The sequence below is a fragment of the Hyaena hyaena genome, unplaced genomic scaffold (genome assembly GCF_003009895.1).
Source record: "Hyaena hyaena isolate Hyena2069 unplaced genomic scaffold, ASM300989v1 scaffold_520, whole genome shotgun sequence".
In the NCBI taxonomy this organism is placed as follows: Eukaryota; Metazoa; Chordata; class Mammalia; order Carnivora; family Hyaenidae; genus Hyaena; species Hyaena hyaena.
Window position 1 is genome coordinate 748,226 of NW_024081152.1, and position 22,682 is coordinate 770,907.

A 22,682-nucleotide genomic window follows, 5' to 3' on the forward strand; every position below is an offset into this window, starting at 1 on the left:
TGTGCACTAATGCGGGGCTTGATCTTACCAACTACGAGATCATGACCTGAGCAGAAATCAAGAGTCAGATGCTTAACCAACTGAGCCCACCCAGGTGCCCCTAGAATGTCTATTATAAAAATGCACATAACTGACCAGAAAAGATAGGGCTTGGGATTGGTGCTTTCCATATTTTGGGGGCCAAGTTACCATCTCATCGGGGAGACAGAAGAAAAGGATTTTTGCACCTGTATAAAAACTTGAAATAACTAGAGTCAGGAACTAGAAAAGTAGATCCATAAATATTTACTGCTTTATTTAGCATACTTAAATCAGTCTAGTAAATATGCATTAAGAAGGGAAGGACAGCTAGGAATCATCACTGAGCAATTATTTTGAGTAAAGACACTTTCACAGACGTTCGGTTTCTTACCACGGTATCATAGGCTTGATATTATCATTACTGCTGTGCTAATAAAGGAACAAAAAGTTCAGAGAGGCTAAGTAACTCTTCAGAAGTCTCTCAGCTAATAAGTTACAGAGACACCATTTTTCTCCATGGCCACATGATTCTGGTCACATGGCCGCAGTCTTTTCGGTACACCCACGTACTTGGCAGTGTGAGAGAGTAAAAGGTGCTTTCTTAAAATATAGACTGTGCTCTTACGGAGCTCATAATAAAACACAAGATAGAACAGGGTAGAATTATATATGGAGTGTGGTAGAGGAAGGGGGACATATTAAGTTTGATGGAGTTGGCGGAGGTAGACAGGCTCTATAAAGACAGGCAGGCATGGGGGGGATGGGCATGGAGGGGGGCACGTGTGGGGATGAGCATTGGGTGTGATATGGAAACCAACTTGACAATAAACTATTTGTAAAAAAAAAAAATTTTTAAATAAAAATTTAAAAAAAAAAGGCAGGCATAGGACACAGACTTGGTCAAGGAGGCACAGTGTGGGCAGGTGAGACGGGGACACATACGAGGCACGGCCGCTGGAGCAGGAAAACGGGGGCACGTTTGGGTTCTGGCTGTCCGTCCACTCTGGCCGCACATGTGCGTGACATGCAGGGAAGCTGGTAGAGGTCAAGCCGGGAAGACGGCTGGGGCCACACGAAGATTTTGAGTACCATGTAGAGGAATGTATTTCATTCTGTAGGCGATGGGGATCCACTGACGGAGGATCGTGTGTGTGTGTGTGTGTGTGTGTGTACACAGGGATGGCTTTGTTGTTTAATCCATTTTCTTTTTAATCAAAAAAAGACTTTGACGAAAGTGGGTTTTAGGAACACTAATATGATCGTGGGATGAGAGGGGAGAATGAACCATGAGGCAACAGACAGCTTCACCTGGCACACCGCTAGCCTTGCCCTGCGTGTTACGTAAGAAACCTAGGAGGAGCGATACGCCCTCCTCTTGCTATTTTACTTTGTACTCAATTATGAAATGACTGGCAGTAGGAGAATGATTCAGTCTCAAGCCCCCCCCCCCCAAAGATAGTAATATTTAGAGGAAATTGTATGTACGTTGCTTTCTGCAATCTAACTTTTTGCTTCTTTTGAAGCAACTTAAGTAGATGTATATCGGGGCACCTGGGTGGTTCATCAGTTAAGCATCTGACTTTGGCTTGGGTCATGATCTCATGGTTTGTGAATTCAAGCCCCACGTCAGGCTCTGTGCTGACAGCTCACAGCCTGGAGCCTGCTTGTGATTCTGTGTCTCCCTCTCTCTCTGCCCCTCCCCCACTCTCACTTTTCTCTCTCTCTCTCTCTCTCTCTCTCTCTCTCATTCTCTCTCTCTCAAAAGTAAACAAACATTAGAAAAAAATTAAGTAGAAGTTTATCTATTTTTTAAAGATTTTTTTTAAGTTTATTTTGAGAGAGAGAGACCCATGCAGGGCCTGCACTAGCAGCCAAGAGCCTGACAGGGCTTGAACTCATGAACTGTGAGATTGTGACCTGAGCCGAAATCAAGAGTCGGATGCTCAACCTACTGAGCCACCCAAGCGCCCCAGCAATTTACGAAGAAGTTTAGAATCTAGGAGCCATGGGTTCAAAACATCTTAGATACACTGAAGAGCATTTGGTTAATTTTAGAAATGTACTTTTATTTATAGAGTGTCTTTTTTCTGTGCCATCTTATTTACTATTTTAAAAACAAATTGAGAACACCAGCAGCGAAGCAGACCTTGGTAAAGAAGAGCATGGGCTGATTCTAGGTCCCCAAAAGGGTATCACTTAACCAATGCATGTGTGTGCTTGTTACACCAGTGTCACTTTGAACCCAGGAAGTGCTTGGATGAGAGGCGAGGGGTTGTTTGTCTGTATTAGAAAAGGTATTTCGGGGCACTTGGGTGGCTCAGTCATTTAAGCGTCTGACTTCAGCTCTGGTCATAATCTCAGGGTTCATGCGTTCAAGCCCCACATCAGGCTCTCTGCTGTCTGGCAGCTCAGAACCTGCTTCTGATCCTGTGTGCCCCTCTCTCGTGGCCGCTCCCCCACTTATGCACTCTCACTCTCTCTTAAAAATAAATATTTTTAAAAAATACTTTAAAATTAAAAAACAGAAAAGTTATTTTATTATTTTTTTAAGTTTATTTATTTTGAGAGAGAGAGGGAAAGAGAGCGCTAGCAGGGGAGGGGCAGAGAGAGGGAAGGAGGGAATCCGAAGCAGGCTCTGTACCATCAGCGTACATGGGGCTCCATCTCATGAACCGTGAGTGAGATCATGACCTGAGCCAGAATCAAGAGTCAGATGCTTAACCGACTGAGGCACCCAGGCACCCAAGAAAAGGTATTTTCAAACCAACTATTAACTTTGTAGATACATGCTCCTTGGTTGTTTTACCAAAAATAAAAATGCCTTCGGTTTATTGGCTCATTTTGTTTTATCAAATAGCTTTAAGAGCCGTTGTGAATATTCCTGTTTGTTCTCATGATAACCTGAAAATGTAGAAGAGATGGAACAATTGCCATTTTTCACAAGTAAAAAGACGGATGCTATAGAATAGAAAGACAATGCTCTAGAACACGGGTAGCACTATGACCAGTAGAGGGGGGCCATTTACTGAGCACTGCCACTTCTTTTGCACTTGTGTTCTTAGAATCCTATAGAACCAACCTTGTCTCGGATAAGCGAACTCACCACGCTTGGTAAAGCTGCCAAGCATTACCCTTTCTTTCCATGCACACTAGCCTTAATGACCACAGCGGGCGCCAGCCATGTGACGTATAACCCTAGTGCATGGCGAGGTGCTGATTTTTTTGTTTCCCTTCCAACCTTCTTGGAATCAGGCTTTATTTCCTCTGACCCAGTTTATGTCATCTGTGTATGTCTGCAGGTGAAAGAAAATGGTCTTAGGTCAGTTAATCCCCTGCTGACCATCAAACAAGATGAGGTAAAGGTAACAATATAAAATGGAGAGGTGCCCGGATCATCCCACATGCTTTGTCCCAACCCTCAGGTGGCTGTCTAATCGGAACATCTTCAATTTTTCTATGTATTTGGAGTTGTTTTTATTCTGGGAACTTCCCGACCTCTCCCTATTCAATTTAAATCAAAAGGCATTTGAGTATCTAGCGAACATGCAGCACTACTAGCAGCAAAGCAAGGAAAAGCAGAACATTATAGACACTCCAATACCCAATGGGAGGTATTAAAATTGAGAGTTGTGTGCCTGCACTCTTGGCGTAAGCACATCTTAAATGCTCAAAAAGTTGTCATAGGAGCAAAGCAGTAACAGCTAAGGTTTTCCTACAATCAAAATAGTATGACTGAGCTCAGTCCTTTAAGATAGGAATAAATGCACCAAACACATTGATTATAAAAATCACACTGGCATATTTAGGTAATTTTTTTAAGTGTATTTATTTTGAGAGAGAGCAACAGCGGGAGGGGCAGAGAGAGAGAGAGAGAGGGAAAGGGTCCCAAGCAGGCTCCGCACTGTCAGCAAAAGCTGATCCAAGGCTCCATCTCACCAACCAGGAGATCGTGACCTGAGCTGAAACCAAGACTTGGATGTTTAAACCGGCTGAGCCACCCCGACGCCCTTCAGGCAGCCTAAGTTTTAAAAATTCTATGAGATCAAATGTTTAACCAAATAGACCTGCCAGTTAAGAGAAACGTTAAATGTTTAATTGATGATGATTTTACTGGTTTCTTTGAGAAGTGCAGATAGACTTTGGGATTATCAAAATGGTTCTGACATCTTTAAAAAAGAGATTAGGTTGATGTCATGGTAACTCAGTTATTCATGACACATGCCTTTCTGTAAGTACAGGTATTCAATAATCACTCTATTAAAGCGGCTTCAGCGTACTAGAATCACTCCACCTGACAGGCTATTCATAGTTACTAGAGCACTTCAGAATTCATGGGAAATCTCTGGAAATAATTACCAAGTTATTACCATAGACTGCAAATAGAGCCTCAAAATGCATTTCATAGATTTGCTAAAACAGATTGTAAGCCTGCCAAATGTAGTTGCTTTTATTTGTTGAGGCATTGAAAGGAATTTTGAAAGCGAAAGCCGAAGGTTGCAAGATTGGTGCACTAGGTGTTAATTGGACAGCACCGAATGAGTGGGGCCGCCACTGAAGTAGCCCAGATGTGAGCCTCTCAGCTCTGTGAATCCTGCACGTGCTGCGCTGCTGGGCGTGACTGGGGCTCACAGATGTGCTCCTGAGCCGGTTGGAGAGGAAATAATCGGTGATAATTAGAGATCGAGCGTAATAAAGTAGTAGATTGCATCGCTGTTGAATTTATTGATCTAAGGGGGAGGAAACAGGATTCAACTGGTAAGATTGGGCTTAGCAGTACAGAACAAAGAGCTCATTCAGCACACAGGATTTGGACAGATGCACACTCAACCTTCAACCTTGGTATCCTGTGACTGTTCTGAATTCCGAACTCAAGCGAGAAATGAAAAGTGTTGTTTGTGTCTCACAGGGTCTTATTTGGGGGATTTTTTTTTTGTTTTCTCTTCAATTTTTCTTTTCTTCTTTTTTTCTATTTTCTTTCTTTCTTTCTTTCTTTCTTTCTTTCTTTCTTTCTTTCCTTTCCTTTTTTTTTTTTTTTTTTTTTTTTTTTTTTTTTTTGTCTATTGTCTAACACGTGTTGCTAGAATTCTTTGTACTCTTGACTACCCTCAGGTGGTTAGATGATGCTATTATTGACGAGATCACACCCAAGCTGATCGGGGATCGGCCCAATACTTACACGTACACCAAGGCCTTGGGAGAAATGGTGGTGCATCAGGAGAGTGGGAACCTAAACATTGCCATCATAAGGCCCTCCATTGTGGGAGCAACCTGGCAGGAGCCTTTCCCGGTAAGGCCGTTCACCTGGATTCCAGATTCCTTGCTTTGCTTCCAAGCCAGCATCCTTCTCACCCAATTATTTTCTGATGTCCTGTCCCTCTCTCTCTGCCTTTCTCTTTTCAGAATGTACAGCTGAGTGCAGCAAATCGAACATGAACCCATTGTATTAGGACAAAATTCCATGTTTGGTTCAGCATCTGTCCAGCATGATGCTCCTCTGGGAGCCTAGAGTTGGCTGGAGAACTTAAATTTGCTTCTCATTAACCTTAGTCTGAAAATACCGTAGGAGATAGTTTTAGTTCTTGGCTTCCCCTCTATAGTTTAAATGTACCAGAATGTTCTTGATGGCCAAATCGGTAGTATTACAACTGCCAGGGTAAGTAAGAATCACAAAGTTCACAGAACATTCTCAGTGTAGGAATAATAATTTTTGTGTCTGTGTATTGCAATATGCTTTTGAAAGTACACTAATTTATACCATCTTTTTTGAAGCAATTTTGTGAAGCTTTAGGGCCCCCAAAATTTGAGCTGTACTGCTTACTGACAATGGAGTCTTTTGAGCAGTCTCAATTATAAAACTGGGCTAATACTGTTTTAGCCCAATACTGGGCCCACTTTGGAGAGTCAGTCAGATGAGACAAGGTATGAGGAGTATTTAGTGTAATGCCTGGTCCTTAGTAGAAGACTCAACAATCCCTTCATCTTCTCCTCTCTCTCCTCCCCTATTTTACACACACACTTTGACTTTTACAGATAAAGAAACAGACATAATAAGGTCAACTGACTTGCTTCGGGCTTAGGAGACAAACTCAAAAAGACATTTTCCTCTAACTCCTCCTGAACGTTTTCTTATCGTTAACATCTCTAAGCAAGCTAATGCAAGTAGAGTATGGACACTATGACTTTTCAAATTTTCAAGAACTGGATAATTCCTATAAATCACGTTTAATTTGTAGTGTTCCCCTGGAGAATTAAAATTAAGCCTGAGGTGGAGAAAAACAATGGTCAGTGAATGGGTTGGCAGGTTATGATATTAAGACAAGGTGCAATTTAGCCTGTAAGGTGTCATAAAACAACTTGATACTCTCCATGACTCTTCCAGAACGCTGGCAGAATCTTCATTCTTGCACAAGTGAAGCAATATCCACTGCTTTGCCACTTATCTTTGTTTCTGGTCTTCGAAAAACTAGATTAGACTGTTCTATTGGCTGCAGTCTCAGTGCTTTTTTTTTGAAATTTATTAAGATCTGACTGCAGATGTTACCAGTATATTATGATTTTCTGACATGTATGACTAATAGAGAGCTTTTTACTTTTAGGGTTGGGTTGATAACATAAATGGACCTAGTGGACTCATTATTGCGGTATGTATAATACTGTAGAAACAACTACCTGAAATGTAGTGGAGGAATGGTAAGGAAACGCTTAGTGTTGCTTTAGCTTCGTTGATCCAAAACCATAAATGTTTCTTTATTATTACTGAAGCAACTTAATCTCAGTTTTGCTGATTGGAAAATAAAGGCAGGATAAAAATTATTTCTATTATGTGTAGATTTTGTTATCAGGAAAACAGTTACATTTTAAGAGTTTTATTTTTGGAAACATCTGAGCATGATGGACCATGTCTGTATTTTCCTTTGATTACCACAAGATGGGGGTGTTTCCCCCTTTTTGCTATTAATAGCTTGAATCAGTACAGCAAATTGGGGATGCTTAAATAAAAGTCACATTCTCAAAGATTATTAAATTTTTTATTATAATACACATGAGAGTTTGTGTGGATAGAAATTTTACATACACACACACACACGCACACAAACACCAATAGCCGGTTCTCAACCGATACAAGAAAGAGAACTACCCATTGGAGCAAATTTTTCACATATAAAAGTTGACGAATATAGGAAATACCTTTCACCAATAATCCTCCCACAAACAAGGAGAAATGTCAGTGGTGCCTGTAGGCCAGCATCAGTGGGTTTCTCCCTGCACTGAAGGCTGATGTAGTTGACACGAGCTGTGACCTAGTTCACAGTTCCCACTGAAACATTGTAAAGACCAGAACCATAACTCTACTCTTTAGGACAATGAATAGGGACTCAATTCTCTCCCTGAATTTAAATCTTATTAGAAATCTCATGCTTCAGACTGCTTCTGTTCTCAAAGCTAGGTCCAATGTGAACTACCGCACAAATGTAAGATAGTGAATTATGACTACTTGTCAAAGACGGTAACAGTGAGCTTCCTTCTGATTGTTTTTTCTAGCAGCCCCTCACTTTTTGTTCTCTACTTGCCTTCAATTCTTTCTTCTTTAAACTTAGTTATGGTGAATATTTGGTAACTTAGAACATAATTATTTTAACATGATCCTAGAATGAGTTTCATTATTTATAAAGCGGCACGTTTATTCAGATTTTCTAAAATTTTTCAAACTGATTTTTTTTTTTTTTACAAATAGTTTATTGTCAAATTAGTTTCTACATAACACTCAGTGCTCATCCCCAAAGTGCCCTCCTTCATGCCCATCCCCCCCTCCCCCCCACATCCATCAGTCCTCAGTTTTTGTCAGCATTCAAGAGTCTCTCATGGTTTGCCTCTCTCCCTTTCCCCCACCATTTCCGCCCTTCTTCTCCCCCTTGGTCCTCCGTCAAGTTCCTCCTAATCCTCCTATACGTGCAAACATATGGTATTTGTCCTTCTCTGCCTGACTTATTTCGCTCAGCATAACACCCTCAAGGTCCATCCATGTTGCTACACATGGCCAGATTTCATTGTTTCTCATTGCCATGTAGTATTCCATGGTATAGATAAACCACATCTTCTTGATCCATTCGTCTGTTGATGGACACTTAGGCTCTTTCCATGTTTTAGCTATTGTGGAGAGTGCTGCTATGAACATTGGGGTACATGTGCTCCTATGCCTCAGCATTTCTGGATCCCTTGGGTATCAAACTGATTTCTTATGTCCAAAGGAAGGGGAATCAGTTACAAGAAAATAGAAATTAGGAACATAAGAAAGTACTAACCACTGCAAATCGATGCTGGGAATATGCAGGGCATCAATAACTTCATAAAGTCAATAAACATGACTATTAAATGACTTATTAATGTGAATAATTCCCATTTCTTACGTCTATATACCATCGGTGATTGGTGAACTAAGATACTTAACAAAAAGCAGTAGCCTTTTCCTAAGTAATAAAAAAATTTTATGGAATGGTAGAATTTTATTAATTTTTTTGAAGTTTATTTGAGGAGGGAGAAGGGTCCCCAGAGAAAACCCCAAGCACACTTCACAGTGTCAGCACAGAGCCCGATGTAGGGCTCAAACTCCCAAACCATGAGAAATCAAGAGTTCGGACACTTTACCAACTGAGCCACCCAGCTGCCCCTAATTTTTAAAAGTGTTTCTTGAACTTTCAGTGTCTACTATTGTTTGTAAGCTAGTAGGCACTAGCAGCAAATGACATCACTTAAGAAATGGTAAACTAATATTAGTGGGAAATTTGGGAAACCTTAATTCTTAAAATCTCTTACAGATTATTAAATGTGAAAAAAACTACCTTTGGTGTTTATTAATTAAATAGATTAACCTCTCACAAATATGAGGAACTCTGCTCCCTAAAGGAACCTGAGGACCACTATGGAAATGTTGGCATTTGGGATGCACTCAGCGAGGGGGTTGGATAGGCTGAGAGAAGTCAGCTTTAGCACAATAACCTAGTCAGCACCGGGTCGGTGTTAACTGTGATTACTAGCAGCATTAGTATTAGCCCCAATTATTACTTAAAACCCATTTTATGTTCTTTTTCCCTGTGCAGGCTGGGAAGGGGTTTCTTCGGTCCATAAGAGCTACTCCAATGGCGGTGGCAGATTTAATTCCAGTTGACACAGTCGTCAATCTCACGCTGGCTGTTGGATGGTACACAGCAGTCCACAGGTGTGCATACGCAAGCCAGCTTGCCAAGATTCGATGAGGAGGGGGGTGAACATGTCAGGCTTATTATATGCATTTGATTGTAGAAGACCCCAGATGTGAAAGAGGATTTAATATTTTACAGTTTCAAATATGCCATCATGTATGCATGGAGGTGTTTTATAAATACTGATGTGTATTTTGATCATAACATACAAACTCATTAAATCGTTTAACCATAAAATTGATAACAAAGAAAAGCTTTTCTACTCAGTAAAGTACAGCTTCCTTTTTTAAGGGAAAGGAGATAAGAGTGGGTGAAATGAGGGCATCTTTTATATTTATAGAACTGCTCATTTCCTGATAAATGCCCAAAGCGCAGATCACCATATGAGGGGCTGCTTCCTAGCACACGCGCGCGCGCACACACACACACACACACACACACACACACACACACACACAGGTTGTTTATATATTTGCCTTTGATAGTAAATGACAAACAGAATTAAAATTTTCTTATTTGAAGTTAGCCATTTAGATGTTTTCCAATCCAGTAGGGCTTAACTGGATTTAGGAGAGAACGTAGCCTACATTTTACCCCAGAACCATGTAAGGAATGTGACCCGCTTTCTCATTGTTATGGTACCTCCATCTGCTGCTTAAATACATCCACCTATGTGAGATCTGTGTGCACACGCACAAACACCCATAATTCCCTAGTCGTCTTCCATTTTGCTTTTTTACTCAGAGGAGGAGCAAATTATGGACATGTTGCCTTCATTATGGAAATTACTGAAACAACCTTGTTTAAATGTTACTCTTCCTTATATTCCTTTCATTAGTCTTTCATTTGGTTGTATTTATATTTTATTTCATTTTTCAGACCTAAATCAACATTAATCTACCACTGCACGTCTGGTAGCCTCAATCCTTGTAACTGGGGCAAAATGGGTAAGTGTCCATAGAGATGTAAGTGCATAACTACCCGCGCACGCCCCCACACCAGGAGTGTCTGCCCTGGGGCGGGGCGGGATTGACAAAATGTGTTCTGGAGCTTGGAGTCTAATGGGAGAAAAAAACAAAAAATAAGAAAGATAAAATAATTAGAAATTATAAATGTGTAAGAGTTAACTCAAATGTACTGTGGTATATCAGAGAAGGGGGTCTCAGTGGAATATCTACATGATTGTAAGCAGTAAGAGGCCCACTGACTATAAAGGTTTTAAAAATCAAGACAACGAGCAAAAATCAGCAATTCTAGGTAACGTCCGTCATGAAATAGTCCTGCTGGGCCAGCCGCCCCCACGTGTGTCTCCCACGCCCCTTGCTCCATCACAGAGACTGTGAAATGATCAATGATCAAGTAGATTTAGAAAAGTTCAAAAATACCAACTTGTGTTACTGAGTCGGCAATACTCTTCACTGATTTATACAGTGAGCCTTACGTGTGACCTTGAAAGTATCTTGCTGAACTGAAGTAATTAATCCTGCATGTCATAGAAAATTAGCTAACCAGTCTTGTACTACTTTGTCAATTTAGGAGTCTTGCAAATATCTGAAACTTTTGGAACATCTAGTTTTGTTTATATACTAGTTATAGAAAAAATCAAATGTACTTCATTTGTTAGAATCTGATTTCCAATTCAGAACACTCAGCTATACTATTCTGTTTGAAAAGTTGTCAGTAAACATGAAATTACTTACTACCATCAAAGTTCTTCAGATCATATAGCCAGCTCTTTAGATCATATAAATAATTCTGAAAATAGTTGGAAATAAATCTCCTTTACATCAGTAACGGAGCTTTGATATCCTCATAAAAAAGAGGCATTCATAGATGCAAACAAGATACCTTACGCTCTTAAATAAAACACGTAAATTACATTTCTGAAATTCAAAATTCTTCCTCCATGCTGGAACTTATCTGTTTTATCAAATTATACAATGTCACAGTTGAACGTAATCTTAAAAATAATCTAGTGGCCTTGCTTTATTTTACATAGGAGGCCCCAGGAGAATAAAAGATCTATTCAAATTCCTATGGAGGCTGGGACCTAAAATAGAAGTAGAAGATGGGTCTCTTGCCTCTCCCGGATGGTCAGTAATCACTGCACTAATGATTCTTAAAGATGAGTATGAATCACTCTGAGAGGAAAAGTGTCCAGATTCCTGGGCCAGATGTTTCTTGAGAATCTTTTCTGTATATATTTTATATAGATTTCCAGGTAATCTTGTTTAAAGAAGACAATAATCATATCACCATAAGAACTGATATCTTCACTATAATTGAAGAATGAACAGGCACAGTCTTTGAAAATTTTACAGTTACAGAATTTGAATTAGGTTCTTTTGAAAATATTTATTTTACAAATATACATTTTTTTAAGTAGGTTTTATCTAAATAACAATATAAAAAATTATTGCGAAAAAAAAGTCTGGAGACAAGAGTGGACAATTGAGTCTGGGATATTCCCAGAGAAGCAGAAATACCCAAGAAGTAAAAGACTGGCATTTAAAGTGAACCAACATAAGGGAATCATGCCTTGATACTCTTTTACTTAAACTTTATGAAGTTTTAACTCTTAATAGCGACGCCTGGGTGTCTCAGTCGGTTAAGTGTCCGACTTCAGCTGAAGTCATGATCTCACAGTTCATGGGTTCAAGCCCCACGTCAAGCTCTGTGCTGACGGCTCAGAGCCTGGAGCCTGCTTCAGATTCTGTGTCTCCCTCTCTCTCTGTCCCTCCCCAACTCACACTTTGTCTCTCTCTCTCAAAAATAAACATTAAAAAAAAAATTTTAAAGTAACTCTTTGTAAAGGTTTAAGTAAAATGTGAAGAAGCTTTCTGGATGGTTCTCTAATGATCCAACCTAGGAAATAAGGCCCTCAGGTTCTGTCCTGGGGCCTTCAGAATAGACCAGATAATCCTGGGAACTGAATGATGGATTTAAGTTTTTCTGAACAATACTTCATTGTATTGACTAGAACTATTTCCCCAAGAAGTTGCTTTAAAGTAAGATTTCAAGAAAAGGACCCACTGTGTAACTATTCTCATTGATTTTTGCAGGTGACCTCTTGCATGGCATAAATACCTTAAACATTGTTCTTAGAGATTGATTCTTGACTCTACACAGCAAATCATTAGTCTTTATCATTTTTACCCATTGCAACCTCGACCACAATGGGCTTATATGTGCCTGGACTTAATACTGTATTTTTTCTGCAGGATTCCAAGTCTTGGCAACCTTTGAAAAAATTCCATTTGAGAGAGCTTTTAGGAGGCCGAATGCTGACTTCACAACCAATATCATCATAAGCCAGTACTGGAATGCAGTCAGCCACCGAGCCCCTGCCATCATCTACGACTTCTATCTGCGGCTCACAGGAAGGAAGCCCAGGTGAGAAGCTCGGTCAATTGTTTTGAAGAGTGTTGCCACATGGAAGATTAGGATCCCAAAATCCTTAGCCCTCCTTTCATCTGGGGATCAAAGGTGACAAACTAAATCATATAAATATATATATAAGTATATAAATATATATACACACGCATATGTGTATATATGTGTGTACACACACACACACACACACACACACACACACACTCTTGGGGCCAACCAAAGCAGGAGTGAGAAGCCCCAAAGGGATGCCTACCTTAAAAATCCTCCATCATAATAAAGGAAGCTCAATATTGAAGATCTTGCTTGGTAAATTCAGCAAGTAATCATTCACCGAAAGGAAAGCAACTGAGACTCTAAGTCTGGGGTTTTCTAAATTGTTAGGTAATCTTAAAATAACGTTAACAGCCACACACACACACACACACACACACACACACACACACACGCACACACACACAGAATGATGTGGGATGATCTCGTTTTCATTCTCACAACAGCGCAGAGAGGATATTCTCAGCATGCCAATTTTACAAATAGGATGTAGAAGCTATGGGGAAGAATTTAAAGTAGGCTCCAGGAGACAGAGGAAAGACCTGGAGAAACCTGAACCAGATTTACTGCCACCTCGAGGTGAGAAAAGAAGTAAAGGGAACAAGGTAGAATGAAATGTGTGGATGCTGAGGCAGTTGTGTCACCATCTAGCTGTGTCCTCACATGCTGTCAAGTCCAAGAGGGTACTAATCACCTCCCCCAGTCTTCTCCTCCAAATACTATCACACTGGTGGGAATAGGTTTAAGTATATGAATTTGGGGAGGAGGGGCATACAAATAGTCTATAGCAAAAATGTTAGATAATAATAGGTAAATGGAACCCTATTATAATGCTTGTAGCAGGGCATGAGTCCACCCTAAGAATTTCCCATGATACAATGAGAGAAGTCCCTGATAAGTCATTAGGTATATGAGCATTAGGATTTGACCAGAAATAAAACCAAACTCCCCAAACAGCGTAAGTCATTACTGGGTCAACTATAGTAATCGCTATTGGCAAAACTGGCCTAAGAGAAATGCTCTATAGGCCAAAGTCATCTGTAGCCAGATCACTAGGCTTGTGTGACCTTGAAGCTGTTAACCCTTCTGTAAGATGAAGGAAGATGACTAATACAGATCTTTACTACCTCACAGACTGATACTGTGAGGATCAAATAAGAGCACATGTGAAAGCTTTCTGTAAATTGTTGTAAAGTTGAGAAGTTCATACAGCAGAGCTGGTCCAAGTCCTGACCACAGGACTGGAAGATGTGGGCCATCTGAAGTCATGGGACACAGAGTGGTGAGATCATAAAAGCAGAGGCTTTTTGAGAGTGGTCAAAACTGAGTTAGAATTTTGCCTTTGACGCTTCTGTTATCATGGCCACTTCATCTCTATTAAGCTCATTCTACTCACTCATAAAATGTAGATAAATACATACCTGACAGAGATATTATAGGAATTAGCTGAAATATTTTTTTCAAAGTATCAGCACTCTGCCACACAGTAAGTGATCACCTAGTAAGTTCTTTTCCAGTATCTGGCTCAGTTTTTTAAATGTTTGTTTGCTACTCTTGAGAAAGACAAGGCAGTGAAGAGGAAGAGGAGGAGGTTGTTGGTGTTAAAATATCTAATAGAACGGACTCCTTTAGTTTCATCCCCTTCCTTCATTCAACAGAGATAATGTGGAAAGAGAAAAAACGAATCCATGTATTAATGAAGAAATGGGGGAAAGAGGGAAATTTTTTCTATCTTCTCAAAAAATAATTTGTCCTCCATCCTACACAGTAGCAGGGAAGCAGCCACCTGCGGTGTGCTGACATTTGCTCCTATCTGATCTTTACCTCAGGATGACAAAGCTCATGAATCGGCTGTTAAGAACAGTTTCCATGCTGGAGTATTTTATCAACCGGAGTTGGGAATGGAGCACATACAATACGGAAATGCTGATGTCTGAGCTGAGTCCTGAAGACCAGAGAGTGAGTAGAGTGCTGACAACCAACAAGAAAACAGGAAAATCTTTAGAATTTAGAATTATTAGACCTGGAAAGCTGATGGCTGAAGGAAGTTTTAGTTACATACACAGAATTCTTTCTTGTCTCTTTCTTTCTTTTCTTTCTTTCCTCTCTCTCTCTCTCCTTTTTTTTTTTTTTTTTTTTGGCTAAGAAAATCCATCAGTACTATTGACACAATTGTAGGGAATAAGTTAATGTAGGGAAGATGTAGGTAAGAGATCTGGGTTCTTGATGTTGATGAGATCCTCACTGCTATTCTGCAGTCACGTTTCACATGCTTTGCTTCCATCCCTGTTCACCCTTGGTTTGTCCTTAGCAAACCCTCAGCACCTCTGTATTTTCCCTAACCCCACAGCATAGGACGTCAATGAAAAATCAGTTTTATTGCTCATAAACTCAGGCATGCTGTTAAGTCAAGATCGTTCTCCATCTCCAAAGCTACAGTTCTTTCCTTCTTTTTATATTTTAATGTTTATTCAAAATAAGTTTTTAATGTTTATTTTTTGAAGGAGAAAGACAGAGTACGAGTGGGGAGGGGCAGAGAGAGAAGGAGGCACAGAATCAAAGCAGGCTCCAGGCTCTGAGCTGTCAGCACAGAGCCCGACACAGGGCTTGAACCCATGAGCTGTGAGATCATGACCTGAGTCCAAAGTCAGACACTTAACTGACTGAGCCACCCAGGCGCCCCTATTTATTTTTGAGAGAGAGCGTGCGAGCAGGGGAGGGACAGAGGGAGAAGGGGAGAGAAAACCCCAAGCAGGTTCCACACTGACGATGCAGAGTCTGACACAAGGGCTCGATCGCACAAACTGTGCGATCATGACCTGAGCCCAAAACAAGAGTCAGACACTTAGTTGACTGAGCCACCCATGCATCCCTCTTTCCTACATTTTCAAGCTAACCCCTACTCTTCTGTGCACCCCACTAAGACCTCCCTCCATCAGCACTGCCCTCTCTAGCACATACAGCCTCTCTCTTCCTATAATGACCTTTGATAATTCAGACTTTTATTTCTCAAGACAGGCCTTCACTTTAATTGCTTAGTATCAGTGCCATGTATTTTCTTTACATTAGCCTCTTGGCAGTTACAAACATTAAGTCTTGAAATCTTGAAATCTTGGTGTATTCTGAAATTCACAAATACAGAAATCTTTTGTACTTTGTACGGGTACCCAGTTGTTGTTCCCCCCCCACCCCCCCTCAGAGTCATATGTTCCCTGAGCATATCCTTAGTTAATTGTCTGACTCTTGGTTTCAGCTCAGGTCATAATCTCACGGCTCATGGGTTCAAGCCCCATGTCAGCCTCTGTACTGACTGCGGAGCCTGCTTGGGATTCTGTCTCTCCCTCTTTCTCTGCCGTTCACCTGTTCATGCTTTCTCTCTAAAATTTTTTTTTAATTTAAAAGAAAAATTTTTTTAAAGAAAAAATTATTTCTCGATTTACCTAGTACTTGACAGCTTGTAGAAGGGACCACATCACACTGAGAAAGAAATGCAAGAAGGCTGCCGCCAGCCTCATGTGCCGGCTACGGGCTTTACTCCCACAGACTAGCCTCGCAGAGTGTAATTCAAATCCAAGCCCTAGTTACTTCAGGTCATGGAACCTAAGTGTTACCCGCAAACTCAAATACCATAAATTTGATATTAAATACACCAGGTGAGAAAGAGAGATGTTCACTGAAATCATTGCCCAGCAACTCTAAAACTGACATGAAACACAGCTATTTTCAGAAATATTTACATCCCTTGTGTAGACAAAGCTATTCTAAGTACTTGTTTGAAATGCATAGATAATGATCAAACTAGGTTGTTAAAAAAAACAAACTCCAGCTATTGTAAATTATTTTTAAAATTAGCTACAGTTATTATGTATCGTTATCTTTATTGCATTTTTCCATGTAATTTATCCCTCTAAATAATTCAAAAGGAAGCTTAGAGCTTTTTTTTTTTGACATTTTACTATTTTAACCTAAAAGAACCAAAAATTTTATGAAAATGAAAAGAATCAAATCTGCTATGGATTTAACATATGCTTTCAAAATATCTTAGCAAAGGTAATACTCCTGAATAATTGCATACAATTGCCTAACTCTGGCTTAGAATTGGCTTAGAATTCAGTTTGATTTGCCGTATGGAATGAGGATTCCAAACTAGGACATTACTGAACTCTTAGAAATGTGAAATAGTATAAAAATAAAAGCCTCTCTTTAGTGATACTATAGAAAACAAACATATCCAGACAAAGTGATGGAGAATTACTTTTGAAAGCATTTCAGTTGTTGGACAAGTCTATGAAGCTCCCTGGAACTCAATAATCTCATCTGCTCTTTGTTAATACTCCATATTATTTGAGATAATTGCAATAAAAATATATATCATGTAACATATAATAAATTATATATAAATGTAATAAATATGTTATATAATCTGTATAATAAAAGAACAAAATAGAAATAAAACATCAAACTAGGGAAAATACGTATTAAAATATGAAGTCAAAGATAAGAATGAAAAAATAAGATGTCCATTCATATGTAGTCGACAAGATCTTACTAAGTCACTGCAGTTAAGCAGAGAATTGTTTTTGAGCTTTTTGGTGGCAAAGTGAAAGGGAAAATATAGTTCCATGGCATTCTGTATCTAAGAGGAGGAAACACACTAGGGTCCCAGAGAAACTGAACTCTTACCACTTAACTCCAGAAGAAATGTTTTTCAAGGGCTTCATTTAACAGCACACATAGTAGATAACATCTCTAAAGCAAATACAGACTATAATTTCTGATAAACCATTCCTTACGGTTTTGCTTATTCAGTTTACCTTAATCTGCATAATGAAGTGATGACACTGTAGGAAAAGAGGGTAGGCCAAGAAAATAACCCCAAAATTTAAAGAATGGAAAAGAGGAGAAGCACAGTTTGTTTGGGTCCCTACCCAAAGTTATTCCATCACCTTTAAAAATTATTAATCCCAATTTACTTGAAATTAGCTTTCACCAGCTAATACCAGTTCCTTTAAATTTCCCTCACAAGGCTTCCTAAAGGTCAAGTTATTTGTGCTTGACCTGTGTTTGAATATTTCTATGTAAATGGTAATCCATATGGTCAGTGCCTTGGAAATAATTGTCCAAATAATCTCCTTTTGGAGGGGTCCAACCCAAGTCTTCCAAACTGAATGTCACTCATTTATGTAAAAGAAACTTCTTCAAAAGGACAAAGTGATTGTCTCCAGCAGTGTTAATTCTAGCAATCCATAATCTCCTCTTGCCTTTCAGGTATTCAACTTTGATGTGCGCCAGTTGAACTGGTTGGAATACATTGAAAATTATGTTTTAGGAGTTAAGAAGTACTTATTGAAAGAGGATATGGCTGGGATCCCAGAAGCAAAACAACATTTGAGAAGGTAAGCCTAAACAGTTAATATTTATTGAGCACTTCCCACATGTATCTGATTTTATACCAAACATGAAATTTGAGTGAAGGGGAGGAATTAACATTTCTCAAGCATTTACTACATTACAGTTCCTTCCTTGAATACGAGGCCCTCATAATACACTGTTTCACTTAGACTTCACCATGCCCCTATGAGGGAGGTATTTTGTTATTCCCTCCCCTCTCCCTTTTTTTTTTTTTCTTTTTCCTATCAGAGACATTTAGTCTCAAAGAAGGTAAATAACTTGTGAATGGGAACACATGAGAAGTACAGGAGCCAGATTTGAACCCAAGTTTCTCTGTTTCTTCTACCACATCCCATCATAATGGGAATATAAAGAATACCCAACAAGCAGGAAATCTGACTGTACTGTTTAACAAAGGCAACTCACTCAACCACTCTTCAAGTCCTTAAACTGCCTCGAGTTTCTTTCAGTCATTGTTCCATAAGGGAAAATGAACTATAGCAGTCTGATATAATTCTGGTAGAAACAAGGGGCTTTTAATACAACGATTTTAAGGATGGAAAAGTAAATTGTAAAGAAAGAAGAACCTTAAATAGCAGGCTAAGAACTTTAGAACTTACATTCTAGTGGACAAGAACCAGTGAAGATTTGTGATACGGCAATATGATTAAAGTATATTTATGTTAGTCATGTTTGTAAGACAGATTAGAGACAGCTATGGGAGAGAGAAACTAGTCAGGAATATTATGGAAATCTGATCATTCAGAAGGCATGTAGTGGAAAGAGGAGAGAAAAAATCAAAATGTCATAAGGTCACGCCACATACCTGTGAGCATCTAACGAGCCAGAAAATGGTGCATCTATGCTTCGGACAGCACAGCTGGGTATCTGATGCTGTTTTAACTTTGGTTTTGTATGTCTGTTCCCCAGGCTCCGAAATATTCACTACCTCTTTAATACTGCCCTCTTCCTCATCGCCTGGCGCCTTCTCATCGCAAGATCTCAGATTGCTCGGAACGTCTGGTTCTTCATTGTGAGCTTCTGTTATAAATTCCTCTCCTACTTTAGGGCATCCAGCACGCTTAAGGTCTAGAACATTCAGCAATATCCTTTTATCTGGAATCTCCTGGATACCTCTAAAACAGCAAACTGTGGTTCTCAAGATTAGGAAGTAACAAAGAATATGCCCAAGCTCATTAACTGTCAATGTCTTGTCATGTATTCATCCCTATTTCTTACCTATTGTTTTTATTTAAGTGAGAGAAGGAAAGTCATATCCTAGCCTACGATCATACATATCTTAGGAAAATTTATTTCCAGATTGCCTCCTAACGCTCTATGCCCTTGAACATAAAAGACCAAAGTACATCTGTCTGTTGATATTTAGTTTGTTTTTTTCTTGAAAGGACTGATTTTGACTAAATGAACATGGAAGAACATATGATAGAAGCTGAAATATGCTAAAGAAAGGCAGTTCTAACCTTGGAACCATTCCAGGGGTAGCCAGTATAAAAGTTTAAAGTCAAGATTAAGGAGTACCTGGGTGGCTCAGCTGGTTAAATGTCTGACTCTTAATTTCGGCTCAGGTTATGATCTCATGGTTTGTGGGATCAAGCCTCATATTTGGCTCCACACTGATAGCTTGGAGCCTACTTGAGATTCCCTTCCACTCTCTCTGCCTCTTCTCTCCGTGTGCACACACGTGTGTGTTTGCTCTCTCTCTCTCACAAAAATAAACATTCAAAAAGAGGAAGATTGATCTCTGCATCCTCAGAAATACTATAAAAGAAATAACTGTCCACTGAAATCCTTTTTTTTGTTACACCATGGAAACCTGATTGAAGGCTGAGGGGGTTAGCAAAGTGGGCTCACATTTAGCATTTCCCTCAATTATACTTCTGAAATCTAAAAAACAAAAAATAAAACAAGAGTTGTAAATAATTGTATATAGAATGAGGGCTCAAGTATATGTGCATTGGGACTACTATACTTGTCAGTAAAAATTAGTTCTTATGATTTGAATCTGACAACTATTATTTCTAAATCTTTTCAATTACCCATTCTCCTGATAACTTTCTCTCAAGAGTTTCTTTTTCTTTGTAGTCACCAAACCCCTTATATTTAAGCTTATTTTGCTCAGGCCTCAGTGACTAACGGGAGGAAGGTACTTGGCTAGAATCATAAAAAAACAGTCCCCAGATCTTTGGCAGTGAGAAAAGCAAAATTCCAAATACAAATGTAAATGTTAGTTTTAGTCTTTTTTTGTATAATGGGAAAATTCCTTCTCTGTGATCACCAGGACTTACTAGTATCTTGATCATCCCAAGTGCACAATGTTAACTGTACACTGTACAGAAGAGGACAGACTTCACTAAGTGACTCTAAGTTTAGATAATAGCTGTTTTATTTAAAAATGTTTTATGTATAATACCAATGGATTAATAGTATTTGTTCCCAAATTCCTATATTAATAATATAACTGTTATCCTGACTTTTTCTCATATTTGAGATACTAATGCATGCTGGATTGCAGCATTTCATGTTAAAAACATGAATTATTATTATATACTATTTGGGGCCTAAGCAACTAAAAATAACCACAACTACTGGAAAATGACACAAGCATAAAATGGTAATGATGGCAGTTATATTTATGCTTTCTGTAATGAGCAGTAATACACAGAAAGCACATTCAAGTAACTGAAGTGCATTCAAATACCAGCTTCTAGTCTGGTATTACTGGAGATTTTTCTGAACACCAAAAAGACCATTTTGGGGGAACTCTTCTGGGCAATGTCTTTTCCAATCTCATCTAAGGTCTGGGAACTTATTTCCAGGGCAGACACCCCAGCTCTGAAACAAAGCACTTGGTGATTTTTGGTTTGAGATCTCTATCTGATACTTCTGAGTTACACTGATTAAGATACAAACTATAGATATAATAAAAATGAAATCAAGATATAACTCACTGAGATTGGAGAAAACATAATTATTCTAAGGATTTACTATCTTTTGATTTTTGTTTCACCAGTTACATAAATTCCACTGATAAAGTATTCATTTTGACTTTTGATTAAATGAAAGTTTGAATTAAAAAAGTTTTCCTCTTCTAGTGTTGTATCTTTAACTGCTGACTACTACAGATCTCCTCCCTCCCCTGAGAAAAAGATAAAATCTTCCAAAGAAACTACCAGATGAATACAATTTATCACATAGATACATAATGCTTCACTTTTTTCTGATACTATAATAAGGTTACATTTACATGCTGAAGCACGTTTTATCTGTGGCATTAAAGAAATGACGTGAATAAACTTCTGTGATGACTAAGCAGTAAAATTAGGTATCTGTATGAAAGGAAATCCCTAATTATTTCATATCAAGACCAACCGACAATTACTTGAATGTCTAATACACACAATGCAATGAGAAAGAGCCTTCTTTTGGGGAGAAGGGGATGGATGGTAAATACAAAGAAAAGGTATCTACATTTCAAATGAAGTTTTGGTAATTCCTAATTTCTGTACCTCAACATACCTGTTACAGTAATGAAGATTTCAGAGTTTAAGACAATCCCCACCTAAAGCAATTAATACTAGAAAAAGTTTGAGGCAGGTGGGCATAAAACTCAGAAAAACATTTCTTACAATTTTATACTAACTCAACACCATCATCTCCAATTAACATCTCTTTCAAATAGCTGATTTAGAATCTCAGAGTAAATAGAGTGATCTTAGAAAAGACTAATCCCCAGTGTGTTATCTCACAATGAACATACCAAAGCAGGTCAGCCTAAAGTTTCCAAAAACATCAGTAATTTTCAAAGTTCACAGGAATCACATGTAAACTTCCACATGGCTAGTTTTCTAGGAGTGTAAATCTAATAATTATGTTCTGGAAACATGAACAACTTTCTGTAGTGAAAAGTAATGGTTGTCCCATATACTCACATAGAGGTAAGGGAAAATGCTCACTGCTTACTTTGTAAAAATATATTTTTTTAAATTTACCAAAAATAAAACTAGCAATCGCTGGTTTTACAATGTAACTGGCTTGAGAGGCAGTAGTGGAGATACAGTTATGGTAAAGGACGCCTAACTGAAATTGGGTTTTAACAGCTAGAAACAGTTCTTCTGACACACAAATTAAAAAATTGGGTATGGCCTTACTTTATTTGAAATATCGATCCTAATTTGGAACTGTGGCTACGTGGGGAAACGTGAGGCTGATCAACTGTGTCAATTTTACTTTAAAGAAATTAAAAATAAGTCTAGTATATCTAGTATAAGAAATCATCAAATTGATTTGCATAACTGCTTGAAAACAGAAGTGAACTTATCTTTTAGTTAGATCAGTTGTCGCTGAAGGTCTGCTTCAGTACGTTGCTTTCATCAAGGTACACTTTCCCCACACCTACTCAGTTTTACCTTAAAATTATTACACAAAATAGCATAAATGAGTTATGATATTTGGAAGAGCTGTTAATCTAATTCCTTTTGATAAACATCCAATACAATTTGGAGTTGCTAAGACAAAACTATTTAAATGTCTCACCGATCATAATCATAGATTCAACTCTGTTGAGTTTTATAGACTTGAGTCAACTGCTCAATTTGCATCACTCAT

The 22,682-nt window shown here is 38.8% G+C and overlaps 1 protein-coding gene and 1 long non-coding RNA gene across 3 annotated transcripts in view; one reads left to right on the forward strand and one right to left on the reverse strand.

The window, feature by feature from the left end:
* Window positions 1-19,424, forward strand: part of FAR2 (fatty acyl-CoA reductase 2) — a 154,078-nt gene extending 134,654 nt beyond the window's left edge. For both annotated transcript variants that reach the window (XM_039255265.1, XM_039255266.1), the window contains exons 5-12: window positions 5,131-5,308; window positions 6,618-6,662; window positions 9,120-9,238; window positions 10,101-10,168; window positions 12,443-12,614; window positions 14,495-14,624; window positions 17,934-18,061; window positions 18,987-19,424. In XM_039255265.1, coding sequence (XP_039111196.1) covers window positions 5,131-5,308; window positions 6,618-6,662; window positions 9,120-9,238; window positions 10,101-10,168; window positions 12,443-12,614; window positions 14,495-14,624; window positions 17,934-18,061; window positions 18,987-19,149 — 1,003 coding nt within the window. In that variant the 3' untranslated portion in view covers window positions 19,150-19,424. The remainder of the gene's footprint in view (window positions 1-5,130; window positions 5,309-6,617; window positions 6,663-9,119; window positions 9,239-10,100; window positions 10,169-12,442; window positions 12,615-14,494; window positions 14,625-17,933; window positions 18,062-18,986) is intronic.
* Window positions 1,904-21,096, reverse strand: LOC120247402. The gene is made up of 3 exons (XR_005532301.1): window positions 20,776-21,096; window positions 15,937-15,938; window positions 1,904-1,915 (listed from the first exon to the last, which is right to left on the reverse strand). It is a non-coding gene; the product is annotated as an uncharacterized LOC120247402 (long non-coding RNA).
* Window positions 21,097-22,682: the final 1,586 nt, after the last annotated feature.